At 40.5% G+C, this 19,719-nt stretch overlaps 1 protein-coding gene across 2 annotated transcripts in view; it reads right to left on the reverse strand.

Annotated features, from left to right (window-relative positions):
- Window positions 1-2,692: 2,692 nt before the first annotated feature.
- The window catches only part of LOC139740877 (uncharacterized), a 28,377-nt gene continuing 11,350 nt past the window's right edge, over window positions 2,693-19,719 (reverse strand). For both annotated transcript variants that reach the window (XM_071651463.1, XM_071651462.1), the window contains exons 2-6: window positions 17,429-18,567; window positions 16,654-16,920; window positions 8,605-8,706; window positions 5,523-5,735; window positions 2,693-3,024 (exon numbers count right to left, since the gene is read on the reverse strand). In XM_071651463.1, coding sequence (XP_071507564.1) covers window positions 2,693-3,024; window positions 5,523-5,735; window positions 8,605-8,706; window positions 16,654-16,920; window positions 17,429-18,506 — 1,992 coding nt within the window. In that variant the 5' untranslated portion in view covers window positions 18,507-18,567. The remainder of the gene's footprint in view (window positions 3,025-5,522; window positions 5,736-8,604; window positions 8,707-16,653; window positions 16,921-17,428; window positions 18,568-19,719) is intronic.

Raw genomic sequence — 19,719 nt, forward strand, 5'->3', positions numbered from 1 at the left:
TCATGATGATTTACAAGGTTTTTGCTATAATTACAAGCTTGATTTCTTTCAGTATAACTCAAATCTTGTGAAGAATTATCATCCTCAACTTTTACCAAAATAATTGAAGGGTCATAGTTTAAAAAAAAAATTTATCATATATGTCATGTCCCACATCATTCAAAATATTTCAGAGAGTATGTTACAAATATACATGGTTCTATTTCATTCTATACTGTCTGCCATGGTTTGATATGAAACCAATGCTGTCCGACTCCAGACCAGTCTATTGTCAGTTACCAACAGTTGCCAGGGAGATACCATACATGGAAACAGGGAGGCTAACACAAATTGTTTACTTTGAAGTGCTTCATGGAAACCATGCCAGAAAGGGGGATGCAGGAAGCGAAAGCAAAGAAAATGATCAGTGGTTACTAACTGGCCAAATCTTTGCAAAGTGCTGACATCACAACTTTCTAACTACCCGAAAGGTAAATTTTGTCCACTACTCTGCTTAACCCTAACTAGGCCGGGTTATTTAGGTAGTTCATAGAGCCGGGGGGGGGGGCCTCCCAGGCCCCCCCTCCAGATCTCGGCCGTCGACCGTGCGATCGCGACAAAAATTGGCACACACATTGCCTATGATGTAATCTAAAGTACCACAAAGTTAAATTTTCAAAAGATTATCGTTTATGCTAAATTATGCTAATTTATGCATAATGATGCGTGAAATCAGACAATTTGGTATAAATCACTAAATAAAGCTCAAAATGGGCTCATTTTTTGTGTAATTATTCTTTTTAGAGTCCTGAGCAAACATAAGAGAAAAAAATTGTGACATTAAAAAAAATTTCTTAAGTATTTTATTGTTTTTGGAATTTCTTACGTATTTCCTTGTTTCTTCAACTTTATGTTTCTCATAGTTTTTTTGATGAAACTTGTCCGCGACATTGTTGCGAACAAGAAAATATGTCATCAATTGCTTTTAATCAATAAAACTCCCAAATAATCATGCTTTTATGAAATTTGCCTGTAAGCACAGTTTGCATTGAAATTGTACACAAATTCACGTTTTTGAGCAATTTTTGGTCCGACATGCACGTACATATTTATGCGCAACTTCGGAACCTTGCGCCTGGGCATCGTAAATTTGGTATCAAAAGATGCGGGAGACTCGAAAGAAAAAAGTCATGAAACGTCGCGGCGATAGCTTTTCGCGTTAGTGATACATCGCGCGGAACGTCGAGGGGGGGGGGGCCTCGGAGGCCCCCCCCCCCCCCCCCCCCCCCCCCCCCCCCCCCCCCGGCCTAGTTAGGGTTCATTTAAGACTCATCAAGGCAATTGACTTAATATGAGACAAACTCTGAAAAAAAACATAAATTTTTGTACAAAAAGAAAATCTTCAGTCTTTCTGTGGACATGATGAAGTGGATTTTAAACAAACGATGCAGCAGTGATGTGACAAATACAGCTCTTTCTGGGTTTCCATAAGACCACATGCGGACTGAGTTACTGATATTCAAACTGTCGTTCCTCTCACCACCTGTCCGATTTATCTCAAACATTCCTAAATCTGATACTTTCACTCGATTAAACTTTCTCTGCGAGGTAACTTTCCCCGTAATATCAGCAACCCTCCGCGACCTCCTTAATTGGAGAAACAGTCGAGACGCTTGTCATGCACAAACCCATAGGAGCTCTACTTCCGACAGCTGCCGCTGCTCCTGCCGTACGCCAAAAGAGCGTGGGAGGACCTTCTACTTTGTTGCACCAGTTTTGACGAAGCATTTCCTCTGTCCTTGGGATCTCTACAGTAATTCATAATGCCATGCCTCTCGTGCATGTGTAACATTTCTGTATGCTATATGACTCCTTGCAGCAGTACATAAAAAAATCCAAATAACACCTCCAGGCCCCTTAATGCCGCTTTAAAGGACTTATTTTGGTCCTAGATTAGAGAGAAAGGACATGGGTGGGACAGTTTAGTGCCAACCTTCGAAGGAAGTACAGCTTTCATTTTTAGGCGACCACACCGTCAGTGTGCCATGTTCAATCATGCAGGCAAAACATTCACACACAGCGGTCACTGTTCATCTTGAAGTGCAGCTGGCAGGCTTTGCCAGCGCTTGCAAGACATGGCCGCCACTCCACATGTTCTGCCTGACACGGCCAAACTGTTGTATTGCTACCTCAATCCCATCCTAACATTTTAAAGTGCTTAAATTGACACCCACGTGTGCCTTAAAGAAGTATAAGATGGAGTTTGAGTCTCATCTACTCAACATGGACATCACTCTCCTTCTTTCCTCTGGAGACCGAAACAACATGGTCAAATTTTTGAAACACCACACAAAGCACTGCTTGATATGGGATCTCACTTTCCAGAGTGATCAACACCATCATACCTCTTCCTTGCCCCCTTCCCAGTTGTACAGGACACTCATCTGTACACAAAGAGACACTATCCTCCAGACACTGTAGAGAGGAAGCTACATGCACCCTGGCATCACCCAAAGGTTTAGTGTCCTTCTTTTTGCTGGCAGCATGCCAAATCCCAGGGTGCATCTGTCAAGACCAGCCCAAGGTTGTGTCAAGAAGGGGAACCCCATGTGGAGGGTTCATATGATGATCCTCAAAACTGCCGAAGGCATCCCTGCATCCCACTCAGACTAGCCTCCGCCACATGCAGCCAAGGATCGTCCGTAACCGCACCTCAAACTGGCAGCTTGTCCAGAGCAGCGGTCAGGCTGAGAATGCTCACGAAGCCCAGGTGGAGCTCGTCTTGCAGGATCCGGTGGAAGAACTCCGGAGCCCGGGCAAGCTGCTTCCGCATCTGCACCAGCTGCTCTCCGTTGAGGGTGCAGAGCGTCTCGTGCAGATTGTGGACGTTGTTGGACTCCAGCCAGCTGCGGACCTGCTCTGGAGTCCACTTGGAGATGGCCACCGCGTTTGGGGCGCTCCTGATGGACGATTTTGCCGGGAGTGCAGGGGCCTCAGGGCGGGGCGGTGGACTTGTTGTCAGGATAGATTTGTGGGGGACAATACCTGCGGGACAAAACAAGACACATCATTTTGCTTGCGACAGATGAAACAACAGCATCACTTGTTCCAACACTATCTACTACTACACATGGTACCGAGAAGAAAGGGGCAGGGGTTGCATAGTTGCAAAACTGAATCACTCAACAATGAAGAATGGAGCCTCATACTCAGCTGCAGGATGAAATGTTGTTCATCCTCACCTTCCATACATTTTACTGTGAAAATCTTAACCCGTTGGTGATCGAATGATTTTGGTGCAACACACAATTCCCATAGGCACCTGCCCAAGTATACTTGGGACTTGTCCTCAATGGGTTAAACATGAAATTTATCATTGACAAGAAGTATCTTACAAAACTGAGAAAACATGAGGACAATTCTCAGAGCATCATCCTCTTCATTATAAAATAAGTTAACAATATGATACGAGACATACATTGCAGCAAATACTATATTCTCGTGTCTTCTAATGCCTGTAGATGAAAGTAAAAGGGACTGTACAGTACTGGTTGAGGTGGGGATTCATGTTTTGAACATTCCTAAGTGAGACAATGAGAAACCTCTGTTATGAAATATGAAAGAGCATGTAATCTTAAGAAGGATTCAACATTTATTTGATGAAAATTGGTTTTCAAATGGCTGAGATATCCAAAAAAGTGATAATAATGAAAGGCGAGTGGCCACGCCTTTTATTAGGATCTCCTTGTTTCACCTTGTTATTGGATATCTCAGCCATTTCAAAACCAATTTTCATCAAATAAACTTTTGATACCCCTTAGAACTGCATGCTCTTTGACATCTCATAGAGTGGTTTCTGAATATCTCGCAAAATGTTAAAAGTTAAGTCCTCACCTCACCCAGAACTGTACACACCCTTTGATAACAAATGGGATAATCTCAGAAACAAACTCCATGATTCTGCCCTTAGAAAACAAAATATGGAGGCAAATGACACAGACTGCAAAGAAACATACACAAGCACACACACATACACAACCCCCCCCCCCCCCAAAAAAAAAAAACCCTCCAAAGAAGCAAAAACTCAACAAAAACACACTCATACACAAGTTGAAAATCAAATAAACCACACAAAACAATATGCAGGCAGCGTGGAACATAATACTCTAGGGTCTCACCAATTACATGATTCAACAAATTAAGGCTGACTTAATATCGACCAGCGTCCCTGCTAATAACACATACTGTATCACTAGCAAATTACATGCAAGACTTAATTTAAAGCTACATTTGCTGACTTGTTATGATCCTAATTCTGAAAGCAAACTAATTTTGTAATACGAGCCACAAGGGCCCCCATGGTGTGTCTAAGAGTCATTTCCTTGATAAGTCATATCATCATCATCAGTTCTCAGCGCTCCCAGATAACGAGAGGCACCCGACTCGCGTTAGAGTAACTGCAAAGCTGCCTCGGCGATACGTGCATTAAGTAATAAAAAGGTGGAACTCTCAGGGTTTAAGGTTGTAATCATATCTGGTGGATAGCATGTCAAGTGTAAATATGCAATCCACAATCTGATTATCATATGTAATTCTAGTTCCCATGAAATGTGGCATTTTGATGAAGAAGTATTATAGGCAGTAGGTTGTATATAAAGCCAGTCACAATATGACATATCATGGAATGCTGGAAAAAGGAATGCACAATTTCTCACATTAGTTGATGGGATCATATGTGGTAAGAATACTGATAATCTATTAAGGAGTGATTGTGTGCGCCTGTGTCTGTGAACAAGTATGGGATACGACTTGCGTGTTATTGAAATAGTGTGTGTATACACACTTAACGTGCCTCAAAAGCGCAGCCAAAATCAGGCATAACGCTTGATCACTGTGGAAATGCACCATTTGTACACAGCTTTGATTGAAGACAGGCACACTGCAGTATACTGCTGTAATCATGTGGTGAGGCATTTTGAATGGTCTACGTTAAAGACCCACAGCTTGCATACAGCTGTATACCTCAAGACACTGATTATATTGATTGTTAGCACTGGGTAACTACATTCTTGATAGATCTATGATCTAATACCTTAAAAAGTATTAATAAGTGCACGAGGATGCATACAGAAATTGTACATGACATACCCATAAGATTTTTATGTAATTATATGTAAATGTAAATAACTGTAAGTATCATATACTGGTACAATACATGTACAAGAACAAAAATGTTTGAATTTTATATATCTTACATTGGTTTGTGCATTATACAGCATATCCAAACATAAACAAATCACATGAAAACAGTGCATTCTGAACAAAAACTAGTAAAAAGGAAGCAGTGTAAAATGAGACTGATCAAGCGTAAATGACAAGGGAAAAATCAAATCAATGATGACATAATGAAATCTATTATAAACAACTAAATGTTAACATGCCATATTTCTTGCAGTTTATGTTGGGTGATACCAGTAACAGGAATTTTACAGAATTCTATCTCCACAAATTGAAAGACATTATTACTTTTCAAACATACTGACCATTTGGCTTGACGGACACTTTCTTTGGAAGCCTGCCCCTGTCTCCAAGTTCCTTGACAAGAGGCTGAAGATTGTCTGACGCCACCTGGCCTGAGTACATCTTGTAGTAGAGCAACGTGCCGACAAGCGCCCCCAACCAACCATCAGCGTCGTAGCCCTCTTCCAGCTGAAGTGGTATAATCGGCTTCTTCAGTTTGTAGGCATACGTTGCCTCTACAGGGGGAGGGGGGGGGGGGGGGTAGAGGGAGGGGTAGGGTTGGATAAAAAGAGGAGTTGATGCCAAGTGAAATCAAGATGAAGTTTTCACTCCTCGAGGGTTTCACTGATTGTATAATACCCAACCGCCACTTTACTGCCAGCCCCATTGCTGTAAGGTTATGCCATCAAGATCAAACTCAATTATCTCCACAAGCCACCCTCTCCTGTTGAGATTAATTGGAATTAAACACATGCAGATACAAATTAAGGCAGCATTTTCTGCTCATACTTCTTATAGCACAGAATAATAATTTCTGATTAGTCAGCAATTAAGCATGGAAATTCATCTCCCTTGTTCAAATTTAAACCAGAATTTTGTCAAAAGTTGACGGCTGGAATGCCTGGCAATGACTCTATCAAATACATCCTTTATAACATTTTCTTTTTCTCCATGGAAAATGAATGCAGACTTTCCTTCAAATGTCTACAAATGCAGAGGAATACTGTCAAATTCATCATGAATATTCACGAATGGCAATAACATAGCTTTCACAAGAACTGAAAGAGTGTGTTTCATAACACAAGTTTTATTGTATTCACTAATGACAACATCTGCTCAGTAGAAGAACAGGCAGCCAAAACTATCCCACAATCTCACACACAGCCATGCTACACCTACTTAGTTCAGCCTTTAATCTGCTTTGATTTAACATGATTTCCTGTGCGAGTCGAGTGGAGGAACCGTGTCTATCCCCTGCTAATGGACTATGATAGTGTCTGCCCTTTTGTCACACAGCTTAGACCAATGTCTGCCATTTGTTAACAGATTTCTGCCACACTTATTGGGCTTGGGCAAAGGGGTGACCTACAAATGAACAAGCAAGCATGGGACTGCTGGCATCAATTATGACTTCAGACTGTACTTTAATATTGAGCCAATGAACTCTCTCACTGCCGTGATGTGTGATGCTGGTAGATTTTGTGAGTAGATGTATGATTGATTTTTTTTTAGCACAAGAGTTTGTAAAACATATAGGCCAGGTTAAAGGAACGGTATAGTATTAGAGGAGATGAGGATTGGGCTTTTGAATTTTTTTGAGATACCAAGAAACTTTGAAATAATACAGAACATACCATTCTATGAGGAATTCAAAGCTTATTAGATGAAAATTACTAAAACATTAAAAAACAAAGTAAAACAAAGCAATCTTAATGAAAGGTGGGTGTCACCTTTTATTAGGACTGCTTTGTTTTGGATATCTCAGCCATTTTAAACCCAATTTTCATCAAATAAATGTTGAATCCCTCTTGGAATCATATGCTCTTTCATATTTAATAAGAGATTTCTCATTATCTCACCAAAAACGTTAAAAACTTTAAGTCAGGTCTCAACCAAAACTATACAATCCCTTTAAATATTGAATATTAGAGGAATGATGTATAATTGCAACATAGCTCTTCTGAATCATAAGCAATGTGGCAGCTATGACTGAAACATTACAATGTTCAGTTTCTTTCAAATCAAATTATTGACTTAAGTTTTATCACATTAATGTAAAAATACAAAGTAGCTGATACAATATTATTTAAAGTCAGCAGCTGAAAGCATTTGCTGAGTTGTTGGAGGAATCAATAGACATCTAATTGTGCATCAGAAGCTCCAATAAAAGTTGTTTAAATTACTTTCTGTCTGTTTGTCAGCATGTCTATCTATGTTTCTACCTCTCACCCCTTCACTCTCTCTCTCTCTCTTTCTCTCTATCTATTAACCCTAACTTACCTGGGGGGAAGGGGGGGCCATAATGGCCCCCCTCTCGACGAATTCCGCGACCATTCCGCCGCGCAAATTTTTTTGACCGCGCCGCTCACTGACTTTTTACTTTCAAGTCTCACGCAACTTTTGAGACCAAATTTGTCGCGCCCGGGCATACCATTCCGAAGCCACGCCCCTTCAAAAAATTTTCAGTCAACCCCAAAATTGCTCAAAAACGTGATTTTGTGTACAAAGTCAATACAAATTGTGTTTTTTCAATTAATTTAGATAAAGATTCATTTTTAATTTCAATGGCTGAAATCAATTCATTTTAGTATAATTATGCTTCATAAAATGTGTATGACAAATTCTGCTGAAAATAAAAACAAAAACAAAAGTTAAAAAAAGAGAAATACATAAATATTGATAAAACAATAAAAAACATAAGAAATTATTTTGATACTGAATTTTTTTTACACACAAATGTTCAGAATGTCACAAGGAATATTTACAGCAAAAATCAACATTCCATAAGTTTTTATAAGCCAATTACAGACAAAAATGAGTTTTTTTACATATATTTGCATAATTAATTAATTTAAAATAAAATATGCAAATTCTTTGAAAATTGAACTTAACAGTCTTGTATATAACATCCGGCTTTATGTTCATGCAAAATTTTGCGGCGATCGCGCGATCAACGGCCGAGATCTGAAGGGGGGCCATAATGGCCCCCCCACAGGAATTCAAGCTTGCTAAATAGCCCAGGTAAGTTAGGGTTAACATACCTTGGGAGTGGGTGTAAATTAAACTAAACTTATTTGCCCCATCCATCCATCCATCTATCTATCCATCTTGCAATCTCTCTGTTTAACTATCCATCCATCCATCTAAACAATCACACTTCTTCCTCTTGATCTATCCATCCATCCTTTTATCTATTCAACCACTCACATTTCTAAGAATCTGGTGTGATTATAACCATATCTCCACTTGATCTGATGAAGAGGGGTCATATCGCCCCCCCCCCCCCCATCCCCATGACTTGATGATGACATGAACAGTAAGGACTAGTGGTGTGTGTACCAGTGGTATGTGATATATTGCTGCAAGACAGACACCCAAATGTACCTGTTCTTCCGTTGTGGCTCTCTGAGTACTTTTGAGTCATGCAGACCAAGACAACAGCAGCTCTCTCAACAGCCTGGGCCATAGCACCGAGGATGTCTCCCGCTGTTTGGGAAGAAAAAAACAAAACAAACACATGGTTTTGGAACAGATTACATCACTCAAGAGTTTTTAAAGTTTGAATGCTTGGAGTTAAAGTTTGTCATCCCCAAAACTTTTTTGGGGAACGACTGCTGAAAATGCTGATCCAAAACACTAACTTCTCATGGCATTGCATTGCCATCATGTTTGATATACTACACGCACAGATATGAACACTGGTAGATGTATTGCAGCTGATGTAAAATACTGTTTGTTTGTTTGCTTGTTTGTTTGTTTTTATTTCTGCATTCAATCAGATAAAATTTGAATACAAACTTCAAAAAGTACAAAGACAAAGAATAAGAAGTGCAGTGAAATAAATCGATAGCAGTACATAAATAGATACACATAGGTGATTGCATTGAGCAATGTAGATACACAGAAACATAAGATAAGGTATACAGTATTTTTCAGTAAACAACAGAGATCATTGAATGCAGGAGACCACCATCGTAAGCGATTAAGCTTGAAATGGATGGAGGCCTCATAAAACTGTAAAGCTACAAAAATTTGCGGAATGGAATTTTTGTGAATTGGAGCCAAAGGTCTTTTTTTTTTCACAGAATGGAACTTTTGCGAATTGCCACTGGTACTCAATGCATTGTGTTGACAAAAAACTTTAGCATACATTTTACTTTTGAAGACCTTGGCTCCTCTTGAACTTTACAAAAGTTCCATAAAAATTCATGGTTTTACAGTACCTACAGTTTCCACACGATGGTCATATCAGAGAAGTGCAATGTTTTCAAGTTCACATAATACCATGTGAAGTAAACGAAAGCCATCTGGACCTGAGCGTAGAATAGTTTCCCTGGAAAAACACTGACATACTTTATAGATAAATGATTTGTTTGTTTTTCTGACTATCATGCCATGCATTGATTACAGAAGCATTAATTGTAGCCAGCCACTGTATGATACAGTGCACTCCCTTTATAATGAACATGGTTATAATGAAATTCCGGTTACAGCGAAGTAAAAATTCAGGCTCGCAACATTATCCACTCTATGTATTTTTATTGTTTATTTGTTTGGTTATAGCGCAATTTCGATATAACAAAAGAAAACTGCTGGTCCCAAGGACCTCGTTATAATGGGAGTCCACTGTATCCTAGACTTACAGGAGTATTGCTCACAGCTTGCTTACTGCACATTCAAGGTTAGGCACCTATTTCTCATCGAGGCTCATGATTTCCAACACAAGTTAGATAAGACTGTGTCTTCAGCCTTGACGTTCTTAAACCTTTTGCAAACTTCAGAGGAAAATGAAAACCAACAAAAAGCAAATTGAATAGAGGATGTTTACATATATGGCATGATCTTTCCATACTACCGGTATGTAAGCTGTCTACAAAAGTGGGATGATAATTAACTTTAGAGATGATGTGTTTTTTACTGTTTCCACCCAAATATTTACTAAGAACTTTCAATAAGCATTATTTTTCATTTTTTTGTGTGATGGCTTTAACAGAGGCACTGTGTTTGCATTAGAGTGTATCATGTGGTGGGATATTAAGACCGGAAGATTTGATTACAATCATTAGCAAGGTCTGATAATAATAGTTTTAATGCAGAATACCGGTACTGATGTACGTGAATACCTCCTGTCCTTCAGGCGCATAAGAAAAACAAGAAAAAATACACACATGATATCAGCAACAAGGAAACCCAGTATGCAAGTTCATGCATGAATAGGAACCACTTTATCTAGTTTGCACAATCAATTATAAGTTACAGGAAATATAGAGCAATTAACCTAATTCTGCTTCCCTTCATAGTTACGGACCTTAACAGACTTACTGATGACTAGCCTCACTTCTAGACTTGTGTGGAATTAATTGTAGTTAACCCGTTGAGGACGAGTTCTGAGTATACTCAGGCAGGACGGTGTCTATGGGAAATGCGTGTTGTAGCAAAATTGGTCTGTCCTAAGTGGGTTAAGTGCATGCCATCTCTGTTAATGAATGTATGCTATTGTTAAATGAATGCTAGATTAAAAATGTGCTGCTAAGATCACAGTAAAGGTATTATTGAAGAAAGGTGTGCAGAGGGGAATATACACTGTCCTTGTGAATGATTTATCTACTCCACATTTAAAGGAAACCCAAACCCAAAGAGAAATGTGGATTCAGTGAAAGAAGCAACATAAGTAGAACATATCAGTGAAAGTTTGAGGTAAATTGTGACCCTGCACCTCAAAACAAACAAAAAGTCGCCAGACATGAATTTTTAGTTAAGACCATATTCTGAAAGAGCAGACTTTAAGCTTTAAAATGATGTATAACTCAAATCAAATGGACTCTGCTAAAATATCTAAATATTGGAAAGAAAGCACAAACTCAGGAAAAGTGTGAACTGAGAAAAGAGGCTCTGAAGTACAGTGTCTATTCAAGCGCTTAATCTTTACCAAACCGTGCTGGCTGTGCGATGAATGGGACAAAAAACAGGAAGTAAACCACCAGAGTAACAACAATGAAGGGATTATCAGATTACACTGAAATTAAGCATGCCTCATTAACACACTCTGTCCATAATTAATGCCAACTTTCAAAGCAGTAGCATTATTCTTTTAAAAGTTATTAGAGTTGAAAGTGAAGAGTGTGGACAAGGTTTTTCAGAAATGAAAAAGGGATTCTAAAGACACACCTAATCACACTATTCTACCAAAAATGTTGGAGATAAACTGCTAAAAAAACACTTTCCTGCCCGTTTTATGATACCAAATTTTAGCATAATGTAAAAGAAGACCCGCTCTTTCAGGAAATATGAAAAAGTCAAGTTCGGCTAGGTTGACCCATTTCACTTATTTTCAGTCCTCACGCAAAATCAGTGTGTGCGACTTTATGTTCGTTTTGAGGTGCACTGTCACAATTGGACAATCGATGCAAAAGTTATGAATTTTAAAGTTTTGGTGTTGGAACCGATGGATGAGGAGACTACTAGAGGTGATAACGTATGTGTGGACAACAATATAAAGAAAATATAAAGAAAATACCACAAAAATTCACTTTTCTACCATGATGACAGAGCACTTCACTAACCGCTTTCAAAAAGCAGGGGGAATAATAGCTACCCTTAACATATGTCAGTATCAAGTTGATGGAATGTGTAACTTTCATGAAAAATGAATTTTTGTGGAATTCCCTTTGTATTTTCTTTATATTGTTGTCCACAAATACGTCATAACCTCTTGTAGTCTCCTCATCCAGCGATTCCAACTCCAAAACTTTAAAAATACACAACTTTTGCATCGATTGTCCGATTTTCCTCAAACCTTCACTGATGTGTTCTAGCTACTATTAAATGTTGCTGCTTTCACTCAATCCACATTTCTCTTTGGGTTTTGGTTCCCTTTTAACAAGTAAAGGGGGCCTGGGGCTCAGGCTAAACTAAGAAAACATCATCCCTTGGAGCACAACAGAGGTCTTGCCTTGACGATGGATACTAATATTTTCCATCACATGATTCAACTGGTTTTGGGGAAACTTGGCACTGGGTTCTGTGACCAAAATGTAGTCACCGGAACTTACCTCAGTGCCAAAATCTCCGGCTTCAAACTCATGATTGAATTACTCACGCTTTCACGATAATCTCTGTTCAAGTCAGATGTGATAGGGAGAGTAATCCACAATGATTCACTGCATTGTTTCATGGGAACACAGTAAGACCCTTTGTCAAATCCTTCATATGTTTGGTCTCTGTGCAGTCGATTTTCTGTTTGCAAATATTTCTCAGACAGCATCTGCTCGGCGACACGACATTTGCTCCTGCGACAATTGCTCTGTGGTCTTATTTTCTCCAAGGGATTAGGGTTAGGGTGGTGATAGTTTGATACGACAATTAGAATTGGGGTTAGGGTTATGCTTGTGGGTAGAATTTATGATTGGCTTAGCATACAGAAATTTCATGGGAGCAATTGCCACCATCTGCTCCATGACAAATGGCATTTACAAGGCACCAGAATATACACATACTAAGATTTCATTTTGTGCCAATTATTTCTCACCTAATTTGCCATATCAAGAAAAAAAAATACAGACTTTTCAAATGATACCAATGTGACTAAAAGTGGATTCACGTTGTTTGGATGGCTTTGATCGAACCTCAAAATTTTTTAATTCATTGTAATGAGAATGGAAGTAGTGGCTCTTCAGGTATGATAGATAACATCTACAGAAAGAAGATAGAAACACTGAGATAAGCATACAGGGAAGGATGTACAGAGCAAGCTGTAATAGTTTACAGATTATATGGACTTCACGCTATCACTTCAGGAGCTTGCTCAGAGGATCATAGCATGGGCTTTGGGATTCCAAGGGGCAATGATACCAACAATGCCTTGAATAAAAGTATTCCATATTTGTTTCATATATCAAATAAAGTTAAATGAAGTAAAAAATTGTGCATATTGAATGTCAAACAAAGATAGTTCAAATGAAAGAAATTCTTTTATTCTACTTAAAATGAAATACTAACAATGAGAAGTAACATACTTGTAACAACAAAGGAGAGCACCAAGCCACTGAAATATGGTTTGGGTTTGGGACTTAATGGCTTAAATTTCATCTCCCACACTGTCAGTAGTGATTTCTGCTGCTGGCTCCATATATCATAGTATAGTAAAGAGTGTGGTGGTTGACGTCACATCCTCTCACAGGAAGAATAACCCTCAACATTCCCATCCCTTCCCAACAACAGTTCCTGGTAGAATTTTCCCTAAAGACGTCCTCACTACTATACAGCCACTCCTATTCTCTGACACACACACTGTATACGCCATATTCAGCGAGTCTAATTCCCAAACTAGGACTTCCTGACAATTCATGAGTGGTTAGCTTCACGATTGCGGAGTACAGCAACGGACAAAGAAATGTTAACCTGCACGTCGCATTATGTCGGAGTCACAGTTAATATTTTAGCACGTTTTAAAGCATTCAACTTGCGAAATTCTCAAAAATTAATAAAAAACAAGAATATATACCTATCAGTACACACAGACATGAAATAAAACAAAAAGCACACAAAGAACAAAAGAAAATATAAAAAGTAAAATAGAACAATGCGAATCTATTTCCAATTGGGAAAAGAATACTTGAGGTGCACTTCATCTCTGGAGAAAAAGCAAACTTTCATATTATTCTTTTGTTGCTCCTCTAGAACTGCAAAAAGGTTTAAATTCAGCAAAGTTGTGTTAAGTTACTTCCCTATGATGTGACTAAACACCTCCTTTCAACTTCTTGGAAGCAGCAGGGTGTATTATTACAAAAAGGAACAAAAAGAGGAGGAGACTAAATGAAACTACATCTTGTGGACACTTTAAACATCAAAAGGACTTAATAACTGGTACAAGAATAATGTGCTACTACATTGTATCCTGTGCACGGCTTGCTTCATTTTGGTGTGCATCAATTCATACTCATTTTGCTTGCTTTGGGTAATGGGATTAAGGATAATCATGAATCAAGAGAAAATGGAAGATTTACATGGTGAAGTTAGTGCTTGCGATCCCCTCCCTTATAGATATATCCACTTGCATTTTGCAAGATTTGCTCTGCTGCGCATAATACCTATATGCACAGATCGCAACTCCGTGAAAAGCACTTGATACGCAACATGGAATCCAACATACTATAGCATGAATGCTTTTGTTCCTTTTAATCCAAACCATCTAAGTGGATGCCCAGAGTAAACATGCACATAAAGTGATTTTCATGCCACTTAAAACCCTTGAGTTTTGTGACAATAGATGAAGTCATTTTGTGGTTTCTGGAATCAGGCTGCCACTATCACGGATGCCACGATCTGCACCTCAGGTATGCTTCACCATCCTTTGACCACTGTTTTCAATGGATTACAATAACGATGCTCTTAAATATTACTGCTTCCTCAGTAAAGAGTTAGGAGAAAAAAGAAAACAAACAGACTTGAACAGCGTGGGAAACTAGGCCAAGCTGAGGAAATACGTCCCGATAATTAATGGTTTGCCCATGTATCACTTTTGTGGTCAGTTAAAGGATGTTAATCACAGCTACAGTGTATTGAACCACAACCACCATGTGTACAATGCCATCGCCAAGGTTGGCAGGGTCAGTTGTGACGTCCAGTGTGAGCAGTGGCAGATCAAGGCAGGAGTGCACTTGGCGCACCCCCTCCCCTTAAACCTTTTTTTTTGTTACAAAAGAAATAAAAAGATAAAAATAAAAAATGGGGCATGTGCCCCCACTTTAACCTTTTGAAGAAAATCTTTGTCAATTTGTTGCAGTAGAACCCTTTTCTTTTTCTTTAGGCCTGTCAGCTGATGAGACCCTGAAGTGGCACGGGAAACAAAAAAAACAAGAGACCCGCGGGTCTAGCGCTCACCTGAGTATCGCAAGTTCACCTTTCACGCAGTCACTAATCTAAATTATTCACAGCTCTACCAAAATTTGACCAGGCGTTCTCAAGTAGAAGATGAAAATGTACAATAAGGGCCCAAATGTTTTAAGATTCCTTAATTTGGGGGGATGGGGGCCCCCTGGGGCCCTCTGGGTGGGGCATGGTGCCCATTTTTATAAATTGAGATCCTGACACCCTAGGGATGCTACCTGCCAAGTTTGACGAAAATACATCATGAGGTTTTCAAGAAGAAGATTAAAATGTACAATTCAGGCCCCCATTTGGACCTTCCCAACCAACCCCCCCCCCCCCCTTGCCCCCAAGAGGGGCTCCCCTGGATCTCCTATGAACAAACTTGAAACTACAGTCATTAATGTACTCACTCATAGTGTCATCTTAGCTCTATAACTTCTGATTCTAGAGAAGATTTTTAAAGATTCCTTCATTTTGGGGTTTGGGCCCCCCTGGGGGCCCCCTGGGTGGGGCATGGTGTCCATTTTAACAAATTGAGATCCTAACCCCCTAGGGATGCCACCTGCCAAGTTTGGTGAAAATGGGTCATGGGGTTCTCAAGAAGAAGATAAAAATGTACAATTTAGGCCCCATTAGGACCCTTCCTCACCCCCCCCCCCCCCCTCCCCTGGGTCCCAAGGGGGGCACCCCTGATTCTGCCATGAACAAACTTGAAACTACAGTCATCAATGTACAAACTCATAGTATTAACTAAGCTCTATCACTTCTGGTTCTAGAGAAGAAGATTTTTACAGATTCCTTAATTTTGGGGCGTTTGGGACCCCTGGGGGCCCCCTGGGTGGGGCATGGTGCCCATTTTAAAATAATGAGTTCCTAACCCCCTAGGGATGCTACCTGCCAAGTTTGGTGAAAATGGGTCATGGGGTTCTCAAGAAGAAGATGAAAATGTACAATTTAGGCCCCATTAGAACCCCTCCCCACCCCCCTCCCCGGGGTCCCAAGGGGGGCACCCCTGATTCTGCCGTGAACAAACTTGAAACTACAGTCATCAATGTACTAACTCATAGTATTAACTTAGCTCTATCACTTCTGGTTCTAGAGAAGAAGATTTTTACAGATTCCCTAATTTTGGGGGGTTTGGGCCCCCCTGGGGGCCCCCTGGGTGGGGCATGGTGCCCATTTTAACAAATTGAGTTTCTAACCCCCTAGGGATGCTACCTGCCAAGTTTGATGAAAATCTGTCTTGGGGTTTTCAAGGAGAAGATGAAAATGTAAAAAGTTTACGCACGACGCACGACGGACGACGGACGACGGACGACGGACGACGGACGACGGACGACGCACGACGCACGACGGACGCCGGACGAAGGGCGATCGCAATAGCTCACTTGAGCCTTTGGCTCAGGTGAGCTAAAAATTGCACAAGAGCCTTTTCTTTTTTCTTTTTCCTTGTCAGGTGATTAAACCCAGAAGTGGCACCAGAAACATTTTTTGCACCCCCTCCCCCCATCCTCTTTACAGAATTCCTGGATCCACCCCTGGTGAGGGAGTGCTTGTACCTACCCATCTTGTCGATGTCCATCCAGACATTGTAGCCGGCCTTGATGAGAAGATCCCTGACCTCAATCATTCTCTCCTGGCTGTCCCACTGGTAGCTGATCATGATGTGTGGCGCTTCGCTGCTCAGGGATAGTGTCGAGGAGCTGACTGAGCGCTCAGATTTCTCGTTGTGGAGACCCAGCGGCACCTTGGAGTCGTAAATCTCCCACAGCGCCCCCGTGCACGAGTCTCTGATAGTTGGACTGTCGTTGTTCTTTAATACCATCAAGGCTGCAAGTCAAATGTGCACAAATCATAATCCCTTTCAATTCGATGAATTCATTACATTTGACTCTCTGTTCTCAAATTATGTTAGCTCATAGTTATTGGCACCTCATAAACTTTTATTATACATCACAAACAAGGGATTAAAATTCACCATCTCACCACATGCATTGCAGTGGTTCTCAAACTGCCTAATTTATTACATCTTCACAAGAAATAGACCAAATACTTCTACACATATTGAAAATTAAAATAATGAATATTCATACAATTGTTCAAATATTTGGAAAGATGCATACAGATATTGCCTTCCTTGGCAAACATCTCCCCCAAATTCTCTTTCCAAATGAACAGTATTATATAAGACAAATCTCAAAGTATGGTGACTTACAAATAGTGGGGTCAAGTTTACGAGTGACTTTCAAAGACTACATACACATGGTGTTACCACCAACCCCCCTCCCTCATTTACAACACCACGCAAACTTTCAAACAACACATAAAAGTGACTTACCCTTGATGATGTCTTGCTCTTGTCGCACTCTCTCCTTGTTCTCGTCCACGAAAGCAAGCTGCCAGATGGTGGTAGCCGCAATCTCCTTCTCCTCGTCAGAAAACTTGTCCTGGAGCATTCTGCCAATGAGTGGCAAGCCCCCTAGCTCCATGATCAAACGCTTATTGGAGTCATTCATTGCCAGCTGACAGATTCCCTGAAGGGTCTCGAGGGCTGAGAAGCCGTATTTTTTGGTCACATGGTTTTTGTACCCCAGTGCTTCTTCCAGCATTTTGAGCATGAATTTCATGCAGGCCTCGTTGGTCTCGAGTTTCTCAATTTCTGATTTTTTGGCAACATACGCCACCACGATGAATGCCTTAGAACGGACAATGAGATACGAGGAAGTGGAAAGCTCCTGCAGCTGATCAATAACGTGGTAACATCGCTGGCGGTTTTTCATTATCCGTCTACAACAATTATGCATGATACCGAGAATTCCTTTGACAACATACCTCTTCCCATCGTCGATAAGTTTGTCTACACTCAGCTCTGGGTCTTTCAGCCCTTCGGCAAGTAACTCCAGAGCTTTGCTCTTGCCGAACTCTCTGCACACCTTATCGGAGCAGTCGGTGAAATTCCAGTAGCTTCCCAACATCCTCTTCAAGTTTGACAGAGCCTGTTTAGCCTTTGGCACTGGCTCATCAACATAGAGCTGGTAGCTGTTCAGATCGTTCCACATTCGTATGAAAAGCTCGCAGTAACCCAGATCCACCAGATGCTCTGCCAGCATCACCCGTTTTGATTTGGGCTTGATGGTGCTTGCCCGTCGCAGGGTGTCGTAGATCTTGAAGCACTCCTCCGTGGCATAGTCGTCGTTGCTCTGCAAATACTCCATGCTGTCTTCCACCATCAGACGCTGCTCCTCAAACTTTGCCTCCTGCTCCGCGTCGCCCGCCGCCGCGTCCTTCTCCGTGTTGGCGATCGGCGACGCGGACTCGATCTTCCGCTCCGTCTTTTGCCACTCAGCCGGCATGTCTGGCATGTCAGCGGCGATCACCTTCCTCCCCTTCTTATGACTGCTCATCACTGTGCCCATGGTGAGGCTGTAGGTGGGGATTTCCTGGTGGGGCTTTTCTGGATCAGTCCAACGTCAGAACCTGTGTGGGGGAGAGAAGGATGGGGGGAGAAGGGAGGGGGAAAAATGCAGAGGTAGATATAAATTCTATTTGATAGCTGACTCACGTACCAATATGGAGGTCATCTTTAGCGAGCTGGCTGGCTGACAAGTCGGAGGGAATTCTTCCTCTTGTTCTAGTCCCTGGGAATGCCTTTATTTTCACAGATAAGTATTGACAGTTTGTTCCTTTGATAAATGATTTGACCTTCAACAAAAACACAAATATAACAGTAATCATTACCTCAAGCAATCAGATTTGATTTACGTAGTTAGCACTGCCAGCTAATTCCTGAGAACATATCATAACCACCGCTAATTTAAAGGTCAGTTTCTTCTCCGGATAAAAGATAAATAATTCGCAAAATTGCTAACAGAAAAAGAAAAATCTAAAAAGGGGTAGAAAGGTAATATCTAATTATATCAGTTTCTTTTCAGCATATTTCCCAAATGTCCTGTGAAATTTAAGACAAAAGAAGACATGGAGAAATCAAGAGATGATCATCAATATGTTAGGTGGTCATTCAGAATAATGAACACAGTACAATAGATCTAGATTGATCTTACACTTCTATCCTTGAATTGAAATGTTACAGAGCAAGGCTTCTGATACTACACTGTATGTCCACCCACACATAAATTCATCAAAACAGCAAAGGTTCAGCAACTTTGGCTGTCATTCCTCTTTCAAAAATACATCACATGACTATTTAAGTGCACATATGAGAGCCAGGTAACAATTAGCGTAAAAAAAAGAAGAAAAAAGAAGCAAACTTTGACTCCTAGCCAATGTTTTGAAACAACTATACTGACGACCTATGGAAATGCAAAATCGTGATTTCTGTACATCACAACAGACCTGCCAAAGGGCAAATTTGTATTCACACACAGCAAACACTGTAGGACAATTTAGAACACAATTCCAGCATTGCTGTTTGGATCCAGACATAGACACTGAACATCAGATGGGTAGACAGACTTTTTAAAACTGAAAATAATATTTCTTTTTGACAATCATGACAATTTTCATTGACCTTCTGTGTGTTACCCAAGTGACGCAAAGTCAAACATCAATGTGCTCAATCCCATCATGCATCACCATACCATGCACACATTCATTTGCTGGTATGTGTAT

The sequence above is a fragment of the Diadema antillarum genome, unplaced genomic scaffold, assembly GCF_040938485.1.
Source record: "Diadema antillarum isolate AM-2024a unplaced genomic scaffold, OU_Dant_1.0 seq00000889_RagTag, whole genome shotgun sequence".
In the NCBI taxonomy this organism is placed as follows: domain Eukaryota; kingdom Metazoa; phylum Echinodermata; class Echinoidea; order Diadematoida; family Diadematidae; genus Diadema; species Diadema antillarum.